Source organism: Myotis daubentonii, chromosome 21 (assembly GCF_963259705.1).
Source record: "Myotis daubentonii chromosome 21, mMyoDau2.1, whole genome shotgun sequence".
NCBI lineage: Eukaryota > Metazoa > Chordata > Mammalia > Chiroptera > Vespertilionidae > Myotis > Myotis daubentonii.
The window spans coordinates 9,261,185-9,284,036 of NC_081860.1; the positions used below are offsets into that span (position 1 = coordinate 9,261,185).

General features: G+C 55.7%; 3 protein-coding genes across 6 annotated transcripts in view; 2 read left to right on the forward strand and 1 right to left on the reverse strand.

Moving 5' to 3' along the window:
* The window catches only part of CPEB1 (cytoplasmic polyadenylation element binding protein 1), a 57,314-nt gene extending 40,830 nt beyond the window's left edge, over positions 1 to 16,484 (forward strand). For 3 of the 4 annotated variants that reach the window (XM_059677913.1, XM_059677909.1, XM_059677912.1), the window contains 9 exons: positions 2,904 to 3,127; positions 5,068 to 5,338; positions 7,288 to 7,401; positions 7,656 to 7,760; positions 8,619 to 8,755; positions 11,669 to 11,867; positions 13,085 to 13,179; positions 13,670 to 13,750; positions 15,034 to 16,484. In XM_059677913.1, coding sequence (XP_059533896.1) covers positions 2,904 to 3,127; positions 5,068 to 5,338; positions 7,288 to 7,401; positions 7,656 to 7,760; positions 8,619 to 8,755; positions 11,669 to 11,867; positions 13,085 to 13,179; positions 13,670 to 13,750; positions 15,034 to 15,144 — 1,337 coding nt within the window. In that variant the 3' untranslated portion in view covers positions 15,145 to 16,484. The remainder of the gene's footprint in view (positions 1 to 2,903; positions 3,128 to 5,067; positions 5,339 to 7,287; positions 7,402 to 7,655; positions 7,761 to 8,618; positions 8,756 to 11,668; positions 11,868 to 13,084; positions 13,180 to 13,669; positions 13,751 to 15,033) is intronic. The other variant, XM_059677911.1, reaches the window with a different exon arrangement.
* Positions 1 to 22,852, reverse strand: part of PDE8A (phosphodiesterase 8A) — a 412,152-nt gene that overhangs the window by 232,888 nt on the left and 156,412 nt on the right. The gene's annotated exons all lie outside the window — the stretch shown is intronic.
* RPS17 (ribosomal protein S17) lies at positions 18,913 to 22,096 on the forward strand. Its single transcript, XM_059678438.1, has 5 exons — positions 18,913 to 19,046; positions 19,309 to 19,460; positions 19,960 to 20,065; positions 20,821 to 20,886; positions 21,970 to 22,096. Exons 1-5 carry the CDS (start codon positions 19,044 to 19,046, stop codon positions 22,048 to 22,050), a joined length of 408 nt encoding a protein of 135 aa, XP_059534421.1. The 5' UTR covers positions 18,913 to 19,043; the 3' UTR covers positions 22,051 to 22,096.

Consider the following 22,852-nt stretch of genomic DNA (forward strand, 5'->3'; position numbering starts at 1 on the left):
CCCTTTTCTCCACATCCTCCCAGCACTTGAGGTTTGATTTGTTGATGGTAGCCATTCTGACAGGTGTGAGATGGTACCTCCTTGTCGTTTTGATTGGCATCTTGTATGATTAGTGACTTTCTTGCTCCCTTGGTTTTTGCTCCCTGTGAGCTTACGAACTTTGCTTGCCTTGAATGTATTTTACAAAGTTCAGCTTGTTCTGGCCATCACTTCCTGAAATCATTATCACGGTTTATGCCACTCTTTCTTACATTCTTTACTTATTCCTGGGTGACTACGTCTCCCTCTCTTCTCTCCCCAAACGCTGTTTCCAGAGATCACACTCCTGGGGAAATGTCCCACGCAGCCACGTTGGTTTCTCTTCTCTCTCGGGCATTAGTGGGCAGTGTGCTGTGAGAGCCGTATTTAAATAACCTGCAGCCTTGAGTCAAGGGGAAGAATTCAGTGCGAAAGGTTTTTGGGTGTGGCGAAGGGATCTGACGAGAACTTCGGAGTAGCACGCCGTGGGTTTTTCTAAATCAGGGCTTCTCAGCTTTAATGTGCACACAAACCTCCTGGGGATCCTGTTAAGATGCAGGTTCTGACCCAGGAGGTCGGAGTGGGGCCCGGGATGCATTAATAGGTTCCCGCAGCGGCCAGGCCCTGGAAAAGGCTTCAGACCCGGATGATGTAGGTCCCAGGGCACTGACCTCTGGTAGGTGAGATAGCTTGTCTGTAGTTGATGGTCGTAAAGGAATTTCAACAAAAGAGAGGTGTCGGGAACATGAAGACGAGATGTAAAGTTCTGGGCATTTTTTAAAAAAGTTGCTAGTGGAGGTGCGTTCCAGAAGTTATAGCCTGGAGTCGGGTTCGGGTGTCTGGCACGTTCTGGGTGAGCAGCAAACGGTAGGCGTGTGACTGAACCTGGTCCAGAGGGAGCAGGTGACTGACTGGTCATGGACTGTGAGCACTTCAGGCATAAAGTTCATTGGTGGCTAGCGGGGCCTGTCCTTCCTTTTTCTGTTTAGACAGGCTTATCAGATGGGAGGATGTGGTAGAGATCATTCCTAGCTTTCACACAGGAATCTGACAAGGCCTCAAGATTTCTTTGTGGACATTGCAAAAAAAAAAAAAAAAAAAAAAATTGCAGGTTAGTTGGAATTGTTCCTGGTAGCACAGATGTACCAACACCATAGTGAACACAGATTGATGCATGAGGGAAGTGGTCTGCAGTGGCACCCCTGTTGCTTTTGGATTCTTTCAAACACACTCTTTTATTTTTTAAAAATGTTTCTATTGATTTTTAGAGAGAGAGAAGGGAGAGGGATAGAGAGATAGAAACATCAGTGTTAGAGAAACATTATCGATCGTTTGCCTCTTGCCTACCCCCTTCTGGGGATCGAGCCCCCAACCCAGGCGTGTGCCTTGACTGGGAATTGAACCGGCAACCTCTTGGTTCATGGGTCAGTGCTCAACAGCTGAGCCACACTGGCTGGGCCGAACACACTCTTTTCTAAGCCTGGGGTGAATGCGGAGCTGTGGCCCACACTGACCATGCCCAAGCCCTTCGGGCTGTTGCTGGGAGTTGTCCTGCAGCTGCTCTGTGCTGGGCTTCCCTTGAGGACTCTGGGCTCTGCATCGCTCTCTTGACATTTCACGCGTAAACATGGCCTGTGTCCTGAACACTTTTCCTGACAGTGTCATGAAGGGGTTGGCATTCCTCCCAAGATGCATGACGAGGTGGAGACGTGCAGAGCCTCCTAGAGCGCACGGCCACATGGAGGAGGGAGGACCTAGGGCTGCACCCAGGTGTGCCTCAGCCAGAGCGGGCTTGACCAGACGTCATTCTGCTTCCATCCCAAACGACTGACATTTGGGGTGCAGCGCAGAGAGCCCCGCATGTGCTAGCTGCTTGCTCAGGAGCTCTCAGAGAAGAGGCCTGCTCACGCTGTCCTAGGCCTCAGGGTGTGGCCCGAGTCCTCTACTCCAGCTGCGTGGTGTCGGGGTGGGATTCTCGTGAGCAGGTCGCCAGGCAGTAGGGAGGAGCATGGTGTGCGCTGAAGGGGTCTCCTGTGGCAACGTGGGCGTGTGCACCCAGACACGAATAGCAGGTATGGCCCAGCCAGCGTGGCTCAGTGGTTGAGCATTGACCTATCAACCAGGTCACATTTCATTCCTGGTCAGGGCACATGCCCAGGCTGTGAGCTCTATCCCTGGTGTGGGGTGTGCAGGTAGCAGCCAATCATTGATTCTCTCTCATCATTGATGTTTTTATTTCTCTATCCCTCTCCCTACCTCTCTAACCTTCCTCTCTGAAATCAACAAAAATATATATTTTTTTAAAAAAAATAGCAGCTATGACCGGGGTCCCCAGTGGCACAGAGTTCCCCGAATGCTGGCACTGACCCCTAAGCCTAGGTGTCAGATTGCTGGAGCTTTGTTGTTGTTAGTCTTTTTAAAATATATTTTTATTGATTTCAGAGAGGAAGGGAGAGGGAGACAGAAACATCAATGATGAGAGAGAATCATCAATTGGCTGCCTCCTGCAGGCCCCCTACTGGGGATCGAACCCGCAACCCGGGCATGTGTCCTGACCGGAATTGAACCGTGACCACCTAGTTTATAGGTCGATACTCAACCTCTGAACCATATCGGTCAGGCAAGAGCTGGAATTTTGTTGCTTCTGTGACAGCAGGACCTCCAGGCTTCACAAAGCTGTCCTGTAACTGCCTCTCACAGGCCCTGGGTGCCCAGTGTCGGCACTGGATGTGTGTCTGCTCGGTGCATGCGAACTGTGGTTCTCTTGTGCTTTCAGTGGTTGTGCCTCAGCGTGTCCTGTTGCGTGGCTGTGGGAGAAGAAGGGAGGGCTGTTGGCTGGGAAGAAAACGAAGAAGTTACAGGACTTCCTTTATTTTTCCTCCTAGTACTGAGCATGCTCCACAACCCCCTGGGCAATGTCCTGGGGAAGCCCCCCTTGAGCTTCCTGCCACTGGACCCCCTTGGATCTGACGTGGACAAGTTCTCAGCACCCTCAGTCAGAGGCTCCCGCCTGGACACGCGGCCCATCCTGGACTCCCGCTCCAGCAGCCCCTCGGACTCAGACACCAGTGGCTTCAGCTCCGGATCAGATCATCTCTCAGACTTGATTGTATGTCGCCTGTCGGGGAGCCGGGTGGAGGGCCAGCGTGCTTGGGGGGTACGTGCCCGCTAGGATGCTGGAAGGTGCGGAGGCCATCGGGGGCACATACAGAGCTTTTCGTCCTCGACAGAACAGAGGACGCCTTGTACACACATTGGGTGATGCATTTCAGGGCCTGAGCCCGGGACACTTCTTAGGAGTTTCTCCAGGAGCCGTTGGGTCACAGTTACTTCACAGGCACCCATGGGCGTCCTGGCCGAGTTCCATGTCCTGGCCTACACGGCGTGTTCTTTAGCCTAAACACCGTATCGTTTATGTGCCTTTATGTATGATATCTCAGAACTCTTCAGTGATGGTTTTTAAAATTATGGGCATGCTCCGTTTTACTGCGCTACGAGGTGTTGCAGTTGTTTACAAATGAAGGCAAGACCCTCCACCAGCCAAAGAGGTGATGACACGCTTTCTTGCGGTGGTCTGGAGCCAGACCCGCCGCACCGCCTGGGTGCGCCTCCATTGGCGGGGCCAGGGTTCTCACCCAGACCTGGCTGCCCCTGGCTCCTAAAGCCTTTCCTGACCCAGGTTGGCTGTCTGAGGCCACTGTGCACCTGTGAAGTGCTGCCCGTGTTAATGTGGTGCCCAGGCTCCTCACCTGCAGCCGGGTGGCGGGGGCACCAGGCTGCGCGGAGCTGGCGGTGGGTTAGGTGAGGAGCACCGTGCCATGCAGCCTTCGCCACCTCATCCCGGCCTCTGTTCCGGTCCCCACACCGGCTGGTCGATGGATGGAAGGCTGGCTTCCTACCTCTTCCCCCCACACCCAGGCCTGGCCACCCTGGTTGTGGATACAGTTCCCATTTGTAGCCCAGCCGTGAGCACCCACCTGGTCTCCTGTCTGCTCCCCTAGAGCATGAGCTGGCGCTCCTGTTCCCCTTGCCCTCAGGCTACTCCCAGAGGGGTCCCCACAGTGGGCTCTGCTACCCTGGGCCGCAGTTGCCTCCTGTAAATGGGGCGAGATGAGGTGCTTCTGGTTATGGCCTTCAGAGGGGGTCTCAGTCTTGGAAATTTACCTCATAAAGCTTTAATTGTTTGAGTTTTGTTGAAAGAATTTCCTCAGGCCTGGCCCATGTGGCTCAGTGGTTGAGTGTCGAGCCATGAACCAGAAGGTCACGGTTCACTTCCTGGTCAGGGCACATGCCGGGTTTCGGGCTCGATCCCCAGTAAGGGACGTGCAGGAGGTGGTCAATCGATGATTCTCTCTCATCAGTGGTTCTATCTGTCTTTCCCTCTCCCTTCCTCTATCTAAAAATGAATAAAAACACACAAAAAAAGAACATCTCCAGATACCTCACTCCTCACAGAAGAGGGAATAGAGGCAGTATTTGAACTTTTAGGACATATTCTGTTGAGTGATTATTTTAGTTTGTTTTTATGATAACGTGATGCTATTTTACCCACTGAAACCAGTAGAATTTAAAGCTTTGGCACAAGCTTAGAATAAACCCCGCGTTCTTACGTATTTCTGATAGAACACCCCCCCCCCCCGACCCTGTAATAGAAAGCATTTTGACTCTAGGCCTAGGAATATGACCAGAGAAAACACAAGATACGAAGCTACATCTTAAAGTACTGATTTATAGACCGAGAGTATCTGAGTGTTCATCAGTGGGCAGTGGGTCAGGGAAATGCAGCTTGGTCCCTAAATAGAATATCGTAAATTAATTAAAAATGCTTACAAAGACTGTCTGGCAAAATGAAAGAAAAAATGTTGACTTGGGGACAAAAGAATTTGTTTAAATTAGGGTAGGACAACTAATCTTAAAAATGCTTAGGGAGAGAGTCTGGAAGAAAGCAGACCCAGTGCTTAATGGTATTTTTCATAATGTCTGCAGTGCAGTTGTTGCTCTTTCCACCAGACCGCCCTCTGAAAACCTGTCTCCCTTTTCCTCCTCCAGTCCAGCCTGCGCATCTCCCCCCCTCTGCCCTTCCTGTCCCTGACAGGGGGTGGCCCCCGAGATTCCTTAAAGATGGGGGTTGGGTCCCGGATGGACCAAGAGCAAGCTGCTCTTGCCGCCGCTGCTGCCGCCGCCGCTGTCACTCCTTCCCCAACCAGTGCGTCGAAGAGATGGCCGGGAGCGTCCGTGTGGCCCTCCTGGGACCTCCTGGAAGCCCCCAAAGACCCCTTCAGCATAGAGAGGGAGGCCAGGCTGCACCGGCAGGCGGCAGGTGAGTGTGGGTGGGCAGGCCTGGGCCCGACAGGGGACCTGACTGGAAGAGGACTTGGCTGCGGTGAAGGCCCTGGATCTGCAGCGCAGTCTGTCCTCTGGAGTGAGTGCTGATGGGACGGTCGGGTTTTCCGGGCTGGCAGGCAGGAAGCAGCGGTGACCTGCGTGCGGGCCGTGTGGTGAGCGTTGGCTCCCTCTCACCTGTTTCCCCTGGAGGCTGGCCGTGCGCAGCCGTCCGTTTATTCTCTCACGGGAACCCTGGCGGGATGCTCTGAGCTTTGTCTCCCTTCACCTTCCTAACTCAGGCAGGAGCTTCTTCCCCGAGGCTTTCTGACGGGTGAACTCGGGAACACGGGTGTGCAGCCTCTAAGGTAAGGGCTGTCCCCAGGTGTCCTGGTCTCCCACAGACCTCGGGCTCCGTCATTGACCTGAGCTGAAATACGCACTGCATCTGCTTGCCATCTTCCGCCCGTACCCGGAAGTAAATGAGTCACAGTCAGTGTTTACTGAGGCGTCAGGTGCCCACCGACCGCGGTTCGGAGGTGCTGAGCCGATGACGGCCGGTGTTCAGTGTCTCCCTTCCCTGTGTTTCCAGAGGCATCAGTATGTCTGACTTTCTGCTCACAGAGCTGGACCTGATCTCATTCTCCTCTGATGGTGCCACTGCCCTGTCCACTTTGTGGTCTTGGCCGCCCATCTTTGCACTTTCTCCAGTGCCACTGTCCCTGCGAAGGGATGTTATATCGAGTTCCGTTACTGTTCACAAAACATTGCTGATAGTTGAGTTTCTTGCTGGCACGTTGGGCCTTGTAGGAAATGGCTTCTTGTCATGTCATCGCCTGAGTGAGCATGAGGCTTGGTTTCCTTGGCTCCCTGTCCTGGTGCTACGGCGGGGAGTGCAGTGGGCAGGGCCTGGCCATGCCCACGAGGTCACTCCCAGATCTGGAACAGCACAGACCGAGTGGGGACAGGATTAAAGATGCTAGAAGGCCGAATTGGTCACCAAGAACAGAGCCTCAACCTTCTGGCCCTTTAAATACAGTTCCTCATGTTGTGACCCAACCATACAATTATTTTCATTGCTACTTCATAACTGTAATGTTGCTACTGTGATGAATCCTAATGTAAATATCTGATATGCAGGATGGTCTTAGGCGACCCCTGTGAAAGGGTTGTTCCACCCCCAAAGGGGTCGCGACCCACAGGTTGAGAACTGTTAGAAACTATAGGGCCGAACAGAAGAGCAGTCAGGGAGTTTTGAATCGGAGCCAGACACATCACAGCGGGTTGGGACAGGCTTGTCATGGGCATACATTGGATGCTGAGTGGGGAGGGGGGTGTCCATTATCTAAGGAAGGCCCGATGTTTGTTGGGGTGTCGCACACATAGCTGTGGGGCGTGGGGCCTGGTTCTGGCTTGGGAACTGCTAGGACTCTGGTCTTGTTGGGCTGCTGGTGGGGGCGCTTTATTGGCAGGGTCCTAACTTCCGTGATGGGTGAGTTCAGAGCGAAGGCAGCGAAAGTAGAGGCAACTGTTTCTTCTGTGAACATGTGGGGATAAGGCCCCTGTGGAGCAGTCAGCCTTCGGGATCTCGTACACAAAATTGTTCTATTTACGTTCAAGTAATTTTATTTTAATTAGCACTGGAAGCAATGACTAGACAAAACTGCTTTGTGGTTAGTTACCAGTTACGTGTTTGGAAACAGCTTGGGTTGTGAGCATTTTTACCTACACATCTCCGTTTTCGTGGAGACAGAATTAGTGATGAGTGCCGGGCTGACGGGATTGGGCTGACGGCGTGGTGAGGTGTAAGGTTTCCCGCCTTTCGGAATAGCCAGGGGTGTTCTCCCAGCAGCCTGGCTGCGCCGGGCCGTCCTGTTCTTCCTGGACACCTTCACCCCAGGGGAGGGCGGTGGTTCTCTGACCCGTTTCCTGTCTCTGCCCCCAAAGCTGTGAATGAAGCTACCTGTACCTGGAGTGGCCAGCTTCCTCCCCGGAACTACAAGAACCCTGTCTACTCCTGCAAAGTGTTCCTCGGAGGTGTTCCTTGGGATATTACGGAAGGTGAGCTGCCTCCAGGCCTCCTGCTTCAGGAGCATGACGCTGGGCTGGAGGCAGGGCTGACCTCTGAGCTCGGGGTGCTCCAGGAGCCTGGGGAGGGGCGCTTCACCGACTCCCATCGTGCTCTTCTCGGTGCTTGCACCTGCCCCCGAGACCAGAGTCCTCTCAGATGTTGTTTGTGGGGGGATGAGCCTGGGAGAGCTGGGCCCCCTGGGGAGAGTGTGCCTCAGCACCCCCTCTCGTCCATCTCTTCGCAGCTGGATTGGTTAACACCTTCCGTGTTTTTGGCTCTCTGAGTGTGGAGTGGCCCGGTAAGGATGGCAAGCACCCCCGGTGTCCTCCCAAAGGTAATATGCCTAAAGGTAATAAAGACATGGTAGGAGCTTTTTTTTTCCTCCCTGGCACATAATTGCACTGAGGGATGCTGGGATGTCACCGCTGCATGCTGGTACCGTGGTGTAGGCACCTGGAGCACACAGCTTTCCGCTGTCAGCACTGCTCCCCACCTAGCACCACCCCTCTGTTCTTCTGGCTAACGGTCCGTCTGTCCAAACTGACCTGCAGTGGGAGCTGCCGCTGAAACCCCCGTGTGACACTTCCTGTGCCCTCCCCCACCTCGACCCAGCCGCTTCCCTCTCGGAACAAGGCATTCGCAGGGCCCCCTTTGCCTGCCCCCTGCCTAGTTACAGTGTTGCTGACCTCCTTCTGAGCTCCCTTTGGAGCCGGCAGGAAGGAGGACCAAGCCTCGGATCCCTCCCTGGTCTGAAATGAGATCCCTTCCCTGCAGAGTGGAGGCAGGTGCTATTTTCACCCTGCCCGTCTCCACGGGCAGTGTCCCGGGGGGGACGGGACCAGTGGTAACTAGGCTTTTAGAGCAGCACCCCCACCCCGCAGGTAGGCTGCAGACCTGCCTCCGCTCCCCCCCCTCCCCCGGCCAGGAACACGTGCTCCGGTTGGTCGGGTGAAGGGCTGTGTGGTATGACAGGCCCGTCCTGCCTTGCCAACCTCCCCCTGCCAGGTGGGAGAGGTCCCCGCCTCCCTCCCCCCGCCCCCCCAGGCCTGGGCTCGGCAGAGCAGGGGCTCCCTTCAACAAGACTCCCCAGGAGCAGGACACGCTTGTGTCGTACGCACGAGGCCGCCTCTCCTGGAACGGAGAGCTGCAGAACGAAGGCTGAGGAGGGGCCGAGGGGTGCTCATGCCGCTTCTTTCGTTGGGAATAGGGTATGTGTACCTGGTCTTCGAACTGGAGAAGTCTGTCCGGGCCTTGCTGCAGGCTTGCTCGCATGACCCGCTGAGCCCCGACGGCCTGAGCGAATACTACTTCAAGATGTCCAGCCGAAGGATGCGCTGCAAGGAGGTGAGTGAGCACCACGTCCTCTCCTAAGAGGCCAGTGTCCTTGGGTGGGAGGACACGCAGGCTGCAGGCGAGTGTCCTACTGAGGCAAGAAGTTCCTCCTGCCTCACAGCAAATACAGCAAAATACTCTCAATTCCAAACAAAAATAAAAAATAAAAGCAACCTTTGGGTCCTCGTGGTATGTGTGTCTCCTGCCCCTGGAGGTCACACTGACTCCCAGCCACCTCTGACCCGGGGTGGGTAAGTCTGCAGCCCACACTCCCGGGATCCCTGCTTCCCTCCCGCCCTTTGCTAGCCGCGTGGTTCCCCTGCGGGTGCTCTCTCTCCTCACTCCCTCTCTATCGGCCGCGTGCCCTTCACCTCTGGGGTTTCGAGCCCAGATTCCCCGCCTGGACCTCAGTGCGTGTTCGGGCCCTTCGCAGACTCACTGCGTCGGTGTGGGGGGAGCTCAGGAAGCTCCCGTTCAGCCAAGCTGCCGCGTGGTTCTAGGAGTGGATGGTGTTTGAGAAACAGGTTTTGAAAACAGCACTGGTTCCTGAGCTCACCACGCCCTTTAGGTCACGAGGGCCCATCACGACCTCACATCTCCTAAAGGGGGCTGTTGAGCTTAGGAACCGGTGCTGCTGTTTTAGGTTCTGGTTCCATTCAAGTCCCTGTTGTGACCTTGGACTCGATGTGTAGAGTCTCTGAAACATGGTTTGCTCCTCTGTCAGATGGGGATCGGAGTGCCTGTGTTCGTGAGGAGAGGCCGTTGCCAGGGTCCTGGGGAGGGGACGATGAACAGGTGGCACGGGGGGTCTTCAGGGCAGTGACACACCTCTGTGATCCTGTAAAGGTTCACACATGTCCTTACTCTAGCACCACCCCCGAAATGAGGTCCCTCCCTGCGGAAAGGAGGCAGGTGCTATTTGCACCCTGCCTGTTACGGTGTCACACCCGTAACATCCAACACCCATAACGGTGAACCCTGATGTGAGCTCTCGTGGGGTGACAGTGACGTGGCCACAGAGGTTCCCTGACCACCAAGTGCACCTGGGGTGCAGATGTTGATGCGGGGGCTGAGCTGAGGGGGGCAGGCATTATGAGGGAACTCTGAACCTTAGCTTAGTTTTGCTGTGAACCTAAAACTGCTCTAGTAGTAAAATCTGTAGGGTAAGTGGGGAAATGTCTATTTTATTGAGGTGGTCACCTCAGAATTTAAATAAGGCACGGGCCCTACCTGGTTTGGCTCAGTGGATAGAGTGTCGGCCTGCGGACTGAAGGATCCCAGGTTCGATTCTGGTCAGCGCACATGCCCGGTTGCCAGCTCCATCTCCAGTAGGGGGCGTGCAGGAGGCAGCCAATCCAAGAGTCTCATCATGGATGTTTCTCTCTCTCCCTCTCCCTTCCTCTATGAAGTCAATAAAAGGATTAGATAGATAGATATATTCTAAAAACAAGGCATGTCACGAAGCTGGCTCTTTGTTTTATAGCTGTTTCCTGGTGTCAGTTCACATTTTGTCTTAGTCACAGGGCAGGTCCATCCTCTGGCTGCCCCCAGTGACCCAGAGCTCCCCCTCCTTTCCGCTCTCTCTTCTGGGGCCCATGCAGTGACCCCTTGCTGCACCCTAGGACTGGTCAGCATGCTCCTCTGCCTGTCCTGCTTTCCCCGGCCCCTCAGCCCCCTCCGTGCCCTGCCGACTCCGTCCTGTCCCTCTTCCCTCACTGCCCTGCAGTGTCTGGTGTGCTGACCGTAGGCTGCCCTGTCGCTTGGCCTCTTCTGCTTCCTTCAGGTCCCTTCCCACCACCGTATGGTCAGCGTCTGACTCTCTTCTCTCTTCTTCCCGATCAGACACGTACTCACCTGTGGCTCTGCTCTTACCTCCAGACACCTCTCCGGGCTCCTGCCTGCTTGGCCCGCCTCCCCGGGGCCTCTCTTTGGGAATGGCCTGTGGTCCTCAACGGTTCTGTTTAGTGTAACCAAAAGCTTGGAGAGCCTGGTGGCCCGTGGCATGTGGACCAAGACGGTGGCACCTCCCGTGGGAGTGGACAAAGCAGAGTGGGCTTTTGCATCTCCCAGTGAAATTGGCTCTGGGTAACTTCTGCCAGGCCCTCTCTTCCCAGGGTCCTCTAGGCCTGGACCCCGGCCAGGCTCCTCCTGTTGTCCCACACGCCCAGGCCCGGGCTCTGCCGGCGGGTCTTCTGGGCTTAGCTGCCCGTGCCCCTGCCCGTGCCCCAGAGGCCCTGCAGGTCTGCCTCTCCTTCCTCTGACCCTCCTTCGCGTCTGCCTTTTGCTGGTTTCCACCTCATCTCTTCCTGCTTTGAGACAGTCTTTTAGAACTTTACACATTAATCTTCCAGAACACTACAGTCTGCACTGCACTGTGGATCTCTGCCTGCTCTGCCAGGTTTTGTCTGAGGCAGAGACGTGGTCGGCTCCTGCCCTGGTGCTGGTCTGCTCTGTGAGCCTCCGTGAGTGACCCTGCCCACCTCTGTCGTCCCCACGGCACCGGCTCCCGGGCCAGTGACCACCGCCTACCAGTACCCTAAGCGCCCCAGCCTCTGTCCCCAGCTCCTGTCCTTAAGTTTCCCTGTGGAGCCTTTCTGCTCCTGGGACTCTGGCCTGTGCTCTCTGTATATCAGTGTCCACGGCCCTTTGTTGGAACCACACAGGTGACAGTTTGGTTCTGCTTTGCTTGCTCCCCAGGGTGAGTGACTGTGTTTGGGCCACTTGCTGTCACCACTTGGACACATGGACTCAGTGAAAGTCAACTCTGGTTGGGCTGGGGGAGGCAGGCCTGTGTGCTGGGGACAGCACCTCTCGCCCGCCGCCCAGGCCTCACACCCGGCTCCAGCAAGGCCAGGAGCTGCGCCTCTCCCTGCCAGAGCCGGCCTGGCTCCCTGCCAGCATGACACACCTTGCGTGCTTTTCCAGGTACAAGTGATCCCCTGGGTCTTGGCTGACAGCAACTTTGTGCGGAACCCATCTCAGAGACTGGACCCCAGCAGGACGGTGTTTGTGGGCGCCCTGCACGGGATGCTCAATGCCGAGGCCCTGGCGGCCATCCTGAACGACCTGTTTGGCGGAGTGGTGTATGCCGGGATCGACACAGATAAGCACAAGTATCCCATTGGTGAGCGTCCCACTTCTGTGTGGGGCCACGTGCGGCCCTGGGAGGCAGCCCAAGAGCGTGAGACTTCCCCGTGGGAGCGAAAGGAGGCCTGGCCGAGGGGGAACACACAGGCAGGGATCTAGGAGGTGAAAATGGGACAGGAACTCTGGTGGGAAGCTCAGAGCCAAACTGTCTGGGACAGACAACAGGTCATATAGTTCACGAAGAGGCCAGTACTTCCCTGAACTTGCCTGGCTTCCTTTATTAAGTGTCCTGTGCAGGGGCAGAGCCCAGTCAGGCTGAGGGAGAACTGGGTGATCCCCAGCATAGGGCAGTCTGGGCCCAGCCGCTGGGTTCTGGTCAGCCCCTCTGAGCAGGGAGGCCACTTCCAGACACCGGTTGGAGGTGGAGCCTTGAACTTAGTGATCGGGACGTGGCTGACCTACTCCCCTCACGTGGAGCCGTGTGCATTGGTGCTGCACCTCAGACAGAGCGGCCTTCCGAGGTGTGGGGGCGGGGCGGCCCTTGGCAGGACTAGTCTCTCCTGGCTCCCTGCCTGGTCTCCAGGACCTCGGACGAGGGTGTGGCTGCTGGGCCCACCTTCAGAGAGAGGCTCTAGCTGAATCTTGGCTTCCATTCTGAGCCCTGTAGTCTTCCCTCTGCCCCTGCCTGCACCAGAGGGCTCTTCCCTCCCCATGCCCGTTGGCATGCCTTCCCCTGTTCCTTTGGGGCTGGTGCCTATGTGGTCTGTAACCAGCCGTCTGAGTTGGTAGCCACCCACTGAATGTGGCTGCTGGGCCGCTGGAAATGTGGCTAGTGCCATAGGTGAAAATGATAAGGTTTTGTATATATTGGGTTAGATAAAATATATTAAAGTTAATTCCACCACCACCCCCCCCCCCCCCGACACACACACACTTAGACGTGGCTACTAGAAAACTTAATACAAGTTGCTCACAATACATTTCTATTGGACGTCACTGGTCTAGACACAGGGTTTCCTGAGTGCTGACAAGTGTTGAAAAGTGACATATGGGAGAATTTGGCTAGAATGTCATTCTTGGGCCATACAAAATTATCAACTTAAAAATTGGCCTGCTCTATTTGGTCAAACACTTTATTAACTCACCCAGTGCCTTGGCAGGGCCAGACCAAATGCTTTCCCCGGCCCATACAGCCTGAGGGCTGGGCATCCCCACCCGTCAGAAGGTGAATTTGTTCTGCTGTTTCTACAACAGGGTCTGGGCGCGTGACCTTCAATAATCAACGCAGTTACCTGAAAGCCGTCAGCGCTGCTTTTGTGGAGATCAAAACCACCAAGTTCACCAAGAAGGTGAGAGGCTGATCTGTCCCTTCCTCTGGGCAGGTTACCACCAGGGCAGCTGAGGCGGAGCGGTCCCTGTGCTGGGTGTGCCCTGGGGACTCTGGGTTCAGGTCTGGGGGGGCCTGGTTGTGGTGACTCAGGAGAGGGGCCATGGCTGTTGAGCCTTCTCAGCCTGCGGGGCGCCTGCCCTGGCTGGGCATTGCCGGAGCCTGACTGCCTTCTCCTGGTCTGTGTCCTCTGAACGCTTCCCTGGGTGAGACTGGGGGGTGCAGTGAGCTGGGGGCCAGGTAGGAATGTGTGTGGTCGCCCACACTGCAGAGGCTGCCAGCCTGGCCCTGCATGGTGAGCTCATCTGTCTCCTGGGGTCTCCACACTCTCCACCCCTTTAACCCAGGAAGCGCCCTGCATTCACACGGAGAGCCCCATCGTGCACCCTCCCTCCCAGCCACTGGCCGCCTGGCCTTAGAGCCACTTCCTTCTCCTGTCTCGCTTCGTGCAGGTTCAGATCGACCCCTACCTAGAAGACTCTCTGTGTCATATCTGCAGTTCTCAGCCTGGCCCTTTCTTCTGTCGAGATCAGGTGAGTCCCCTGGGCCCTGGAGGTGCCTAGGAAGTCCCCCCTTAATTGAAAATGGTTACGCCAGGTTCGTCACACAGGGTGTTGGGGTTCTCGGGTACCTTGTGGTTGAGCAGAGGAGGCGCTGGTGATCAGACCAGCGGCACACTGGGATGGTTTGACCCACAGCTCGTGGGAAAGCTCTCGAGTTGAGTCTTGACGCTCAGGCTTCTCCTTTACACGATGCGGGCAGACATGGGGGCTGCTGCTGATCATGGGTGGGTTCTGAGGGTGACAGGAACCTGGGTGGGCCTGGTCAGCAGGACCTGTGAGCCAGGCAGTGTTGTTCCAATTCTTAGGACTTCGAGGCTGCTGTTCCCCCACTCGGGGATCCCTGGAGCGTTTTTGATGTTTGTACCTGGTTTGTACCCCCAGTTGTCAGACACAGGCAGAGAGCACAGCACGGCAGCCTCTTGTTGACTGTTTCTGGGTGGCTGTGCACACATCTGGGCGTGTTTTTCAGCAAAAATGCTGCTCACACTTGAATGTGTGTGCACATCACTTGAGGACCTTGTTTAAATGCAGATTGTGACTCAGCGGGTTTGGGGTGGGGCCCGAGACTCGTGTTTCTGCCAAGTGTCCAGGTGGTGCCCCTGCAGCTGGTCTGTGATGTGTGACGGGAGCTTGGGGCTTGGCGGTGCGTCCACGAGTGTTTGCAGTGGTCGCTCAGGCTGGGAGCCCCTGGTCGACCGTGGTTAAACCGACGCTCCCAGGTGAGGGTGTGCAGTACCTTGGATCTAAGGACGAGCATCTCTCTGATCAGCCTCATCACAGGTTTTGGGGGACCCACCATTTTTAGGTAATTGCTCAGAGGTCAGTGGTTTGTCAGAGGTTACACAGCTCAGAGCAGGAGGTGGGACAGAGCCCCAGGGTCTGTCACCTTCCCTCACTTCGGCTGAAGAAGGAGGCATGTCCTTTACATTGGGACCTGGAGTCACTGTCTTCAGATGTCCTTGCAGGTTAGCAGCGAGGAGGTGAGAGAAGGGCGGGGCCTGAGGAGCCGCTGCAGCGGCGAGGGGTGAGGGAAGCTGTACACAGTGGGAGCCCTGAATGTCGGATGAAGTCAGGGCACCTGCAGGAACACAGCAGGTTTCCCGGCTCGATCAGGCCTGTGTGAGGGGTTCCAAGTTCCCGAGACCCTCTCTTCTCGCACCACGGAGGCCCCAGGAGGCCCCACTCGCTTGCACACGGGGCCTGCGGCTGACGCGGCTGACACCGGAGCGCCCTGTCTCCCTTTCTCTGCGCAGGTGTGCTTCAAGTACTTCTGCCGGAGCTGCTGGCACTGGCGGCACAGCACGGAGGGCCTGCGCCACCACAGCCCCCTGATGCGGAACCAGAAGAACCGAGATTCCAGCTAGAGGAGCCGGCCTTGCCTGGTGGCCTGCGGCGCCCGCGGCTGGCGGGTCAGGCAGCGGCCTGCCCCACCTGGGCACCTGGCGACCAGGGAGCCGGCTTCCCGAGGACAAGGGAAGATCGTAGTCACCTTTGCACTCGCTGAGTCTGTCTTTGTTTCTGCACTAATTAATGCACAATGAGTTTTGTCGGGTTTGTTTTCAGGGGCTGGGCCAGGGCAAGGACCCTCTGGCTCACCCTCCAAGCGACTCTGTAGTTTTCCCAGATTTTAGTTCCTCATTTTGCCGATGAAAAGCAAAAAAGAATTACGTGTCCAGAAGGTATTGACACGATGCCTACATCTAGGTTTATTTATTAAAAGCGCTTTTTTTACATTCCTTGCAATACTGATGGTGGTGATGCGCAGGTCTCGTTGGTTTCATTCTTGCAGTTGCCATACAGTGCCTTTCCATTTATTTAACCCCCACCTGAACGGCATAAACTGAGTGTTCAGCTGGTGTTTTTTACTGTAAACAACAAGGAGACTTTGCTCTTCATTTAAACCAAAATCATATTTCATATTTTATGCTCGAGGGTTTTTACCGGTTCCTTTTTACACTCCTTAAAATAGTTTTTAAGTCATTTGGAACAAAAATTGTTCTTTTTTTTTCTTTCCTGGCAGCTTTTAACATTATAGCAAATTTGTGTCTGGGGGACTGCTGGTCACTGTTTCTCACAGTTGCTAATGAAGAGGAAAAAAAAAATTGCAACCAAGAAAAAAAATTTTTTTGAATTGCAAACTGGACCGGGTAAAAGGTGTTTGAGCAGCTGCTGTATATAGGTTTAAACGGTTTATTGCACCTTCTTAAGTTGCACTTATTTGGGGGGGAGGGTTGATAGAAGTTTTTAATCACAAAGTCACAGGACTTCTTTCTTTCGTAACTGAGCTAAAAAGGGCTGCTTTTTGGTGGGGGCAGAAGGCGGCTCACAGGAGCCCTTTCTCTCAGAGGGGACAAGTACCCTGCCTTGTTTCTTTGATTTGAGAAATGTACGGAGCAACCGTTGCAGTGGATGGAAATGCTACTGGGATTTGAAAACTTGACTTTTTCTTTCTTTAAACAAAGAATCGACTTGCCCCTCTTTGGGAAGCTGTGTGCCAAAGAACCAGTGTCCTTCCCCCCCATCCCCTCCCCGCTGAGCTGACCTTGCATTGTTGCCTATCCCAGCTACTCTGTGGGTTTTGTGAAGCTGTGTGAAGTCTCTACCTCATTGTAGTATATGCAGGCAAGACTGCACTCTCCTACAGATGTGTGGAGTAAGCTGTGGTGTCGTTTTTTTTGGCACATAATAAACACGTTGCAGCAGACTCCTGCTCTTGTCTCTTGTCACTGTGTCTGAGGGGTGGGGGCTTGGGGGCAGTGGGGTAATAAGATTTCAGAGTTAAAAACTCACATTTCTGCTCTGGCTGATTTGGCTCAGAGGATAGAGCGGCGGCCTGCGGTCTGAGGGGTCCCGGGTTCAATTCCGGTGAAGGGCACGTGCCTGGGTTTCGGGCTTAATCCCCAGTGTGGGGTGTGCAGAAGGCAGCCAATCATTGATTCTCTCTCATCAGTGATGTTTCTCTCTCTCTCCCTCTCCCTTCCACTCTGAAAGGAATAAAGAACAAAACAAACAAACAAAAAACCCCTCACATTTCCTCCGGTTTTCAGTGATGTTTCCAGCCCAGGTGGATGGTGGGACCTTGTGGGGGGCCTGCCCCTGTAAGTACTCTTGGTCACTTCCGTGGTCAAGTGCACCTTGGAGGTGGTTACACTAGGCCAAGTGTGAAAAGCTGCTGGGGGCTCCTCCTCTCTCGGCCACAGACCCAGCTTGGAGGACGTGGGGGCACCGCTGCTCGGCAGCTTTCGTCTCACTTTTCCTGTGAGCCCTGAGCCTGTGTCTTCCTGTTGGAGGGCCCCATCACCTGCCCTCGTCCTCACAGGCTCCCGATTCGAGAGGGTCTGCTCATTCCGTCAGGTAGGCTGTGCCGGGCCCATCTGCTGGGCTGGTCCTTTGGAAGATAGCATTTTAGTTGGAGGTGCAGGAACCCTGCACCCTCGGAAGAAGCATCCTGTGGCAGGTGTGGGAGCCCACATGTGGGGTCAGGAGTCCCTCAGCCAAGCAGAGCCCTCACCTTCCACTTGAGGCCTGGATGGCAGCAGCTTGGTGTGAAGTTTGCTGGTAAAATAAGTTCCTGCAACTCTCAGAGCGAGCCTGCCTCTCCCTTGCCCACATATGTATATATACATCGACTTCAGAGAGGAAGGGAGAGGGAGAGCGAGATAGAAACATCTGTGATGAGAGAGATCGCTGATGGGCTGCCTCCTGCACACCCTCCACTGGGGATCGAGCCCGGTGCAGGCATGTGCCCTGACTGGGAATGGAACTGTGACCACCTGGTTCATAGGCCAACGCTCACCCACTGAGCCGTGGGCCAGGCTTTCTTCTCCTACCCCCCTACTCCATAGAGCCTGCCGTTCAGAGTGACTGGACTGACCAAGGTGATGGGTAGAGGAGTTGAGGAATGAGGCACAGCGCTGTGCCCCTTAACTCATCCACCCTGGCCAGCCCAGCCTTTCCTTGAGTCAGTTGGGGTGGAGGGTGGAGGTGGCCAGGTCTCCCTTTAACAGAGTTGGAGGGAGGAGGCAGGGTACTCCCTAGGCCAGTGGTTGGCAAACTCATTAGTCAACAGAGCCAAATATCAACAGTAAAATGATTGAAATTTCTTTTGAGAGCCAAATTTTTTAAATTTAAACTATACAGGTAGGTACATTGTTATTAACTTAATGAGGGTGCTCCTAAGCTGGCCTTTGCTAAAAACGTCCTCATTCTGATTGAGGTGCATTCGCTGAGTTCGACCCCTTCCAACTCTCCCATCCACACTCGTCTTATATACTTGTTTCCTCTCTATATGTCCACCCCCCACTTCTTCTAACGCCACTTCTTCAAAATAGACTTGCCCAGGCCGAAAACCAACTTCTGCGCATGGGCCACGATGTTTCAATCGCACTGTACGTGCGCGCCCGCACGTGGTATTTTGTGGAAGAGCCACACTCAAGGGGCCAAAGAGCCACTGTTTGCTGACCACGGCCCTAGGTTAATGAGGCCACCGGGGCGGGCTGAGCTGGTGGCTTAGAGGGCGGGGTTTGGGATGGGTATGGCAGAAACGGCCTGAAGACGGCGGTAGTTGGAAAAGGTGCCTCAGTTGGCAGCGTTGCAGGTGAGCTGGGCCCTGGGCTTACCTATCGGAGAGCTTGCTTTGTGCTGGGCGCTGTTCGGGGCATGGGGAGGAGCTGAGCCAAAGGGCCCTTGCGCCATGCAGCTCGCCCTGATGGAGAAGACTCAGGTCACTGTGACAAGGAGTAGGAAACATTAGCGCAGCTTTGAAAGGATAGGGACGCTAGGTACTGGGAGGGAAAGCCCCTCATATAAGGACGTTTGAGCAAAGGCTGGGGAAAATGAGATAAGCTGTCCCAGGTGGACCGGCCCCCACCAGGCTGGCCCGACAGATCTCTGACCCCTGGCTGGACCAGGTGGGGGTCCTGGGCAGGGCGCCCTCCTTCCTTCCTCACCTTTCCACGCCCCCGAATGGCTTCCCAAGGACTCCGCCTCCCTCCCTCCGTCGCCCTGGCCTGGAGCACAGCAAATAGGCTACCCGGTCCCAGAACCTGGGGCTAGAGAAGCGGGCCCAAGGCTGCGCGGGGCGGGGAAACCGGAGACACGCCCGCCGGCGGCTGCCGCCTGCGCCCCCGCCCCGCGCCGCCAGGGGTCGCCCGGCCTCCCGCGCTGGCTCCGCGTCCAGGGAGAGCGGAAGCGGCTGTCTAGCCGGCGCCTTATAGGCCTCTCTCGTGCTTCCTGTTTCCTCTTTCAACAGGCACCCGCCACCATGGTAGGTGTTTTGGGCCGCGGCTGTTATCTCCCGCAATCGACCTCCATCCACGTCTTTCTGCGGCTTCTAACCCCGTCAGGCCGGGGCCTCCGCGGGCCGCCGGCTCCCGCGTCGGTCCCCGCGCCCCAGCTCCGCCCGCTGCCCCTGCCTCCCCCCCCGGGCGCGGCCCCAGCCCCGCGGACCCCGGCGGCCGGCGCGCGACGCCGCGCTCCTCCCCGGAGCGGGTCGGGCTCGCGGTGACCCCGTCTCTCCCCCCGCGCAGGGCCGCGTTCGCACCAAGACCGTGAAGAAGGCGGCCCGGGTCATCATCGAGAAATACTACACGCGCCTGGGCAACGACTTCCACACCAACAAGCGCGTGTGCGAGGAGATCGCCATTATCCCCAGCAAGAAGCTCCGGAACAAGATCGCGGGGTGAGGGGAGCCGCCGGGGCCTGGCGGGAGGTGGGGCGCGCGGGGCCTGGGTCTGTCCCGGGTCTGCCGTCCCCGGCTCGGGGGGTGGGGGGCCGCCGTGTCCTGGGGATTTCGCCCCCCCGTCACCCCGGAGGCGGGCGCGCGTTTGCAGGGAGCCCGGGTGGGACTGGGTCGTGTTGGTGCCATACCTGGGGCGGTGACACCTGGCCGCGGCCAGGCCTCCGGGAGACTGAATCTTAATTGCAGTCCATTGGGAGGAGAGGAAACGAAGGCTGGGGAGGGGTCCTGCGAGTCTGGGGTGGGGGGGATTTGATGCGTTGGCAGAACTTGATAGAGGGTGGCAGGCAGGCAGGCGCTGTGTGTCGCTGTCGGAGTCGGGGCTCCTAGGACTGGGGTCCTCTCCCTTCTCGCGGAGGAAGAAGCCCTAAAAGTGCTGCGGGAATGCCCGGATGCAGCGTGCACGGGCGTTCTCAGTGTGTGGGGGGCGCTTGTGCTGCAGCTATGTCACGCACCTGATGAAGCGGATCCAGAGGGGCCCCGTGCGAGGCATCTCCATCAAGCTGCAGGAGGAGGAGAGGGAGAGGAGGGACAACTACGTGCCCGAGGTAAGCTCGCCGCGCCTCTCTCTGGGCCTCGGGCTCCTGCTGAAACGGGAAAGCAGGTGCCTGGCTTCTAAAGGGACCTCAGCTGAGCTGGAGAAGAAGGTTCTTTATCCGTAAACCCTCACCCAGCCGCAGGCGCCCGCAACCTGCCTGCCTGGGTGTTAATCTCTGTTCTGCCCTGTTGGGGCCATTTTTTTGGGGGGTAAATTTTTAAATTTATTTCAGAGAGGAAGAGAGAGGGTGAGAGGGAAGCGTCAGTGATGAGAGAGAACCATTGATCGGCTGCCTCCTGCACGTCCCCTACTGGGGCTCGAGGCTGCAACCCAGGCATGTGCCCCTGATCCGACTCGAACCCGGGACCATTCAGTCCGCAGGCCGGCGCTCTACCCACTGAGCCAAACTGGTCAGGGCTGTAGGGGCCATTTAAGTCCATCCTGGTTTTCACCTGAGAGCCCTTCGTCATGTTTGCTTGCCTTGCCACAGCTTCTGGTTTGATTGCTTGCCTTAGCACAGTATTCCTGAAACATGAACATAGTCTTAAGGTTTCCGGAATGCCGGTAAGAGAATAACGAAGGGCGCATACAAGGTGAACCCAGAAGTGGTCTTTGGGGCCTGTGATCCTTAAGCCGACTGCTCTCCTAGTGGGATCCTGTCTCCTTTGCAAGTGCGCCTCTTTTTTGTTTAGGAATGTTGGGGAAAGGGCAGGGAAGGTGAGAGAGAGCTCACTGATGGTATTGGGCGGGGTCCTGTTCTTCTAGGTCTCGGCCCTGGATCAGGAGATCATTGAAGTTGATCCTGACACTAAGGAAATGCTGAAGCTCTTGGTAAGCATGTGCTGAGTTTACCTAAAGTGGGGCTTCTCAGTAGCATCCTCTGTCTGTAATAACACCAGGTGTTCTCAGTGTTTTCCAGACATTGTTTTCTTTCGACCTCAGTTCTGTGGCTGGCTCCTCACATTTGCCCCCATGGTTCCATCCAGCTGGTTCTTTTTCATTATGTGGGCTTTCCCTTGGGGGCTTTATTTCTTCCTTTAAAAAAAAATTATCTTTATTGTTGAAAGTATTACATATGTCCCCTTGTGTCCCCCCACTGGACTCCCCACCCCCGACTTCCTTCCTTCTTTGTCTGTGTGCTGACCACTTGAGTGAGCTGTGGTCTCATTTCCAGATGCTTCGTACAAGGCACTACTCAGAGAGCTTAGCTGCCTCAGTGCAGGTCGATGTGTGTCTGTTCTGTGGCTTATCTTAGGCCTTTTTACATAGTTGTTGATTGCCTAGGGCCTGCCATTTGTGAGGCAGCCTGCCCCAGGCTGGTCCTGGAAAGGCGGTGGCTCTGTGAATGCCTAGAGAAATGATTCGAAAAGGGAGAGATACATACCTCCACTCCTGCCCCAGGACATTTGGTAATGCCTGGACACACTTTTTCTTTTTTAATAAAGTTTTATTGAGTGGAGAAGGAGAGAGCGATAGAAATATCAATGATGAGACAGAGTCATTGATCAGCTGCCTCCTGCACGCCCCACATGGGATCTCCCACCACGGGGGATCCAGCCCACAACCTGGGCATGTGCCCTGACCTCCTGGTTCATAGGTCAACGCTCAAGCACTGAGCCACGTCAGCTAGGCTGGACATGTTTTTTCATTGTCACAGCTGGGGAATGCGAGCAGACACTGGTGGATGGAGGGCAGGGGTGCTGCTAAGCATCCGACAGCACAGGACAGCTTCCTGGCTGCTGCCTGTTGGAGTGCAGGGTCCTTTAAGTCATCATTCTGGGGTGGGGGGGAGAACGCCCTTCGTTGGGTTTCTTTGAAGTCCCACTGCAAGCGGGTGGGGGCCGAGAAGCAAGGCTCCCTGGTGGTCCTGGAGCCAAGACCACAGATCTCACTGAACCCGTTTTGTTGTTCCAGGACTTTGGCAGTCTGTCCAACCTGCAGGTCACTCAGCCCACAGTTGGGATGAATTTCAAAACGCCGCGTGGAGCCGTTTGAATCTTTTGCTATGCTGTAATATTATCAATAAACCATGGACACCTTGCCCGTGTCGTCTGTGGGGTTGGGTGCTGGTTGGAGCGAAGGGCAGGAGTTCCTTATCAAGGGAGAGCCTGCTGGCAGCGTCCTGGGTAGGTGGCTCTGACCTTGGGTCCGCCGAGGCTGTGGGTCCTACTGTGTGCATGGGGAGGGGCGAGCACTGGGCTGGGCGTCCCTCTTGAGTCGTGGGGAGAAGGAGCTGTGGGGAGAAGTGTGTTCTGCACACTTGTCCGCTTTTTGCTGCTGATGCTGGTCTGGGTGTGTTTATGCCGTGCATGTGTGTGGGTCTCTGCACAGAAGTGGCAGAGCTCAGGTCTGGCTGTCCATGGATCCCTGTACACCTGCTTCTGTGAGACGGGTGTAGCAGACATTCTAAAAGTCTTCGTAATTTCAAACGGGGGAAAGCTGCAAGAACAGTGCAAAGGAGCTTCAAAATGTTCTACGTAGATCTTTCAGTTATATTTTGTCCCAATTGCTTTATATTCTCTGTATATGTACTTTTTTCTGATTCTTAGTGTTCAGGAGAATGTGTATGCATAGACAGGTGCCCCTTTTTTATTGATTTCAGAGACAGGGAGAGATGGGAACATCAATGATGAGAGAGACATTGATCAGCTGCCTCCTGCACGCCCCCCCACTGGGGACCAAGCCCGCAACCTGGGCATGTGCCTTTGCCCAGAATCAAACTTGGGACCCTTCAGTCCATGAGCTGACGCTCTATCCACTGAACCAAATCAGCTAGGGCGACAGGCGCCCTTTTGAT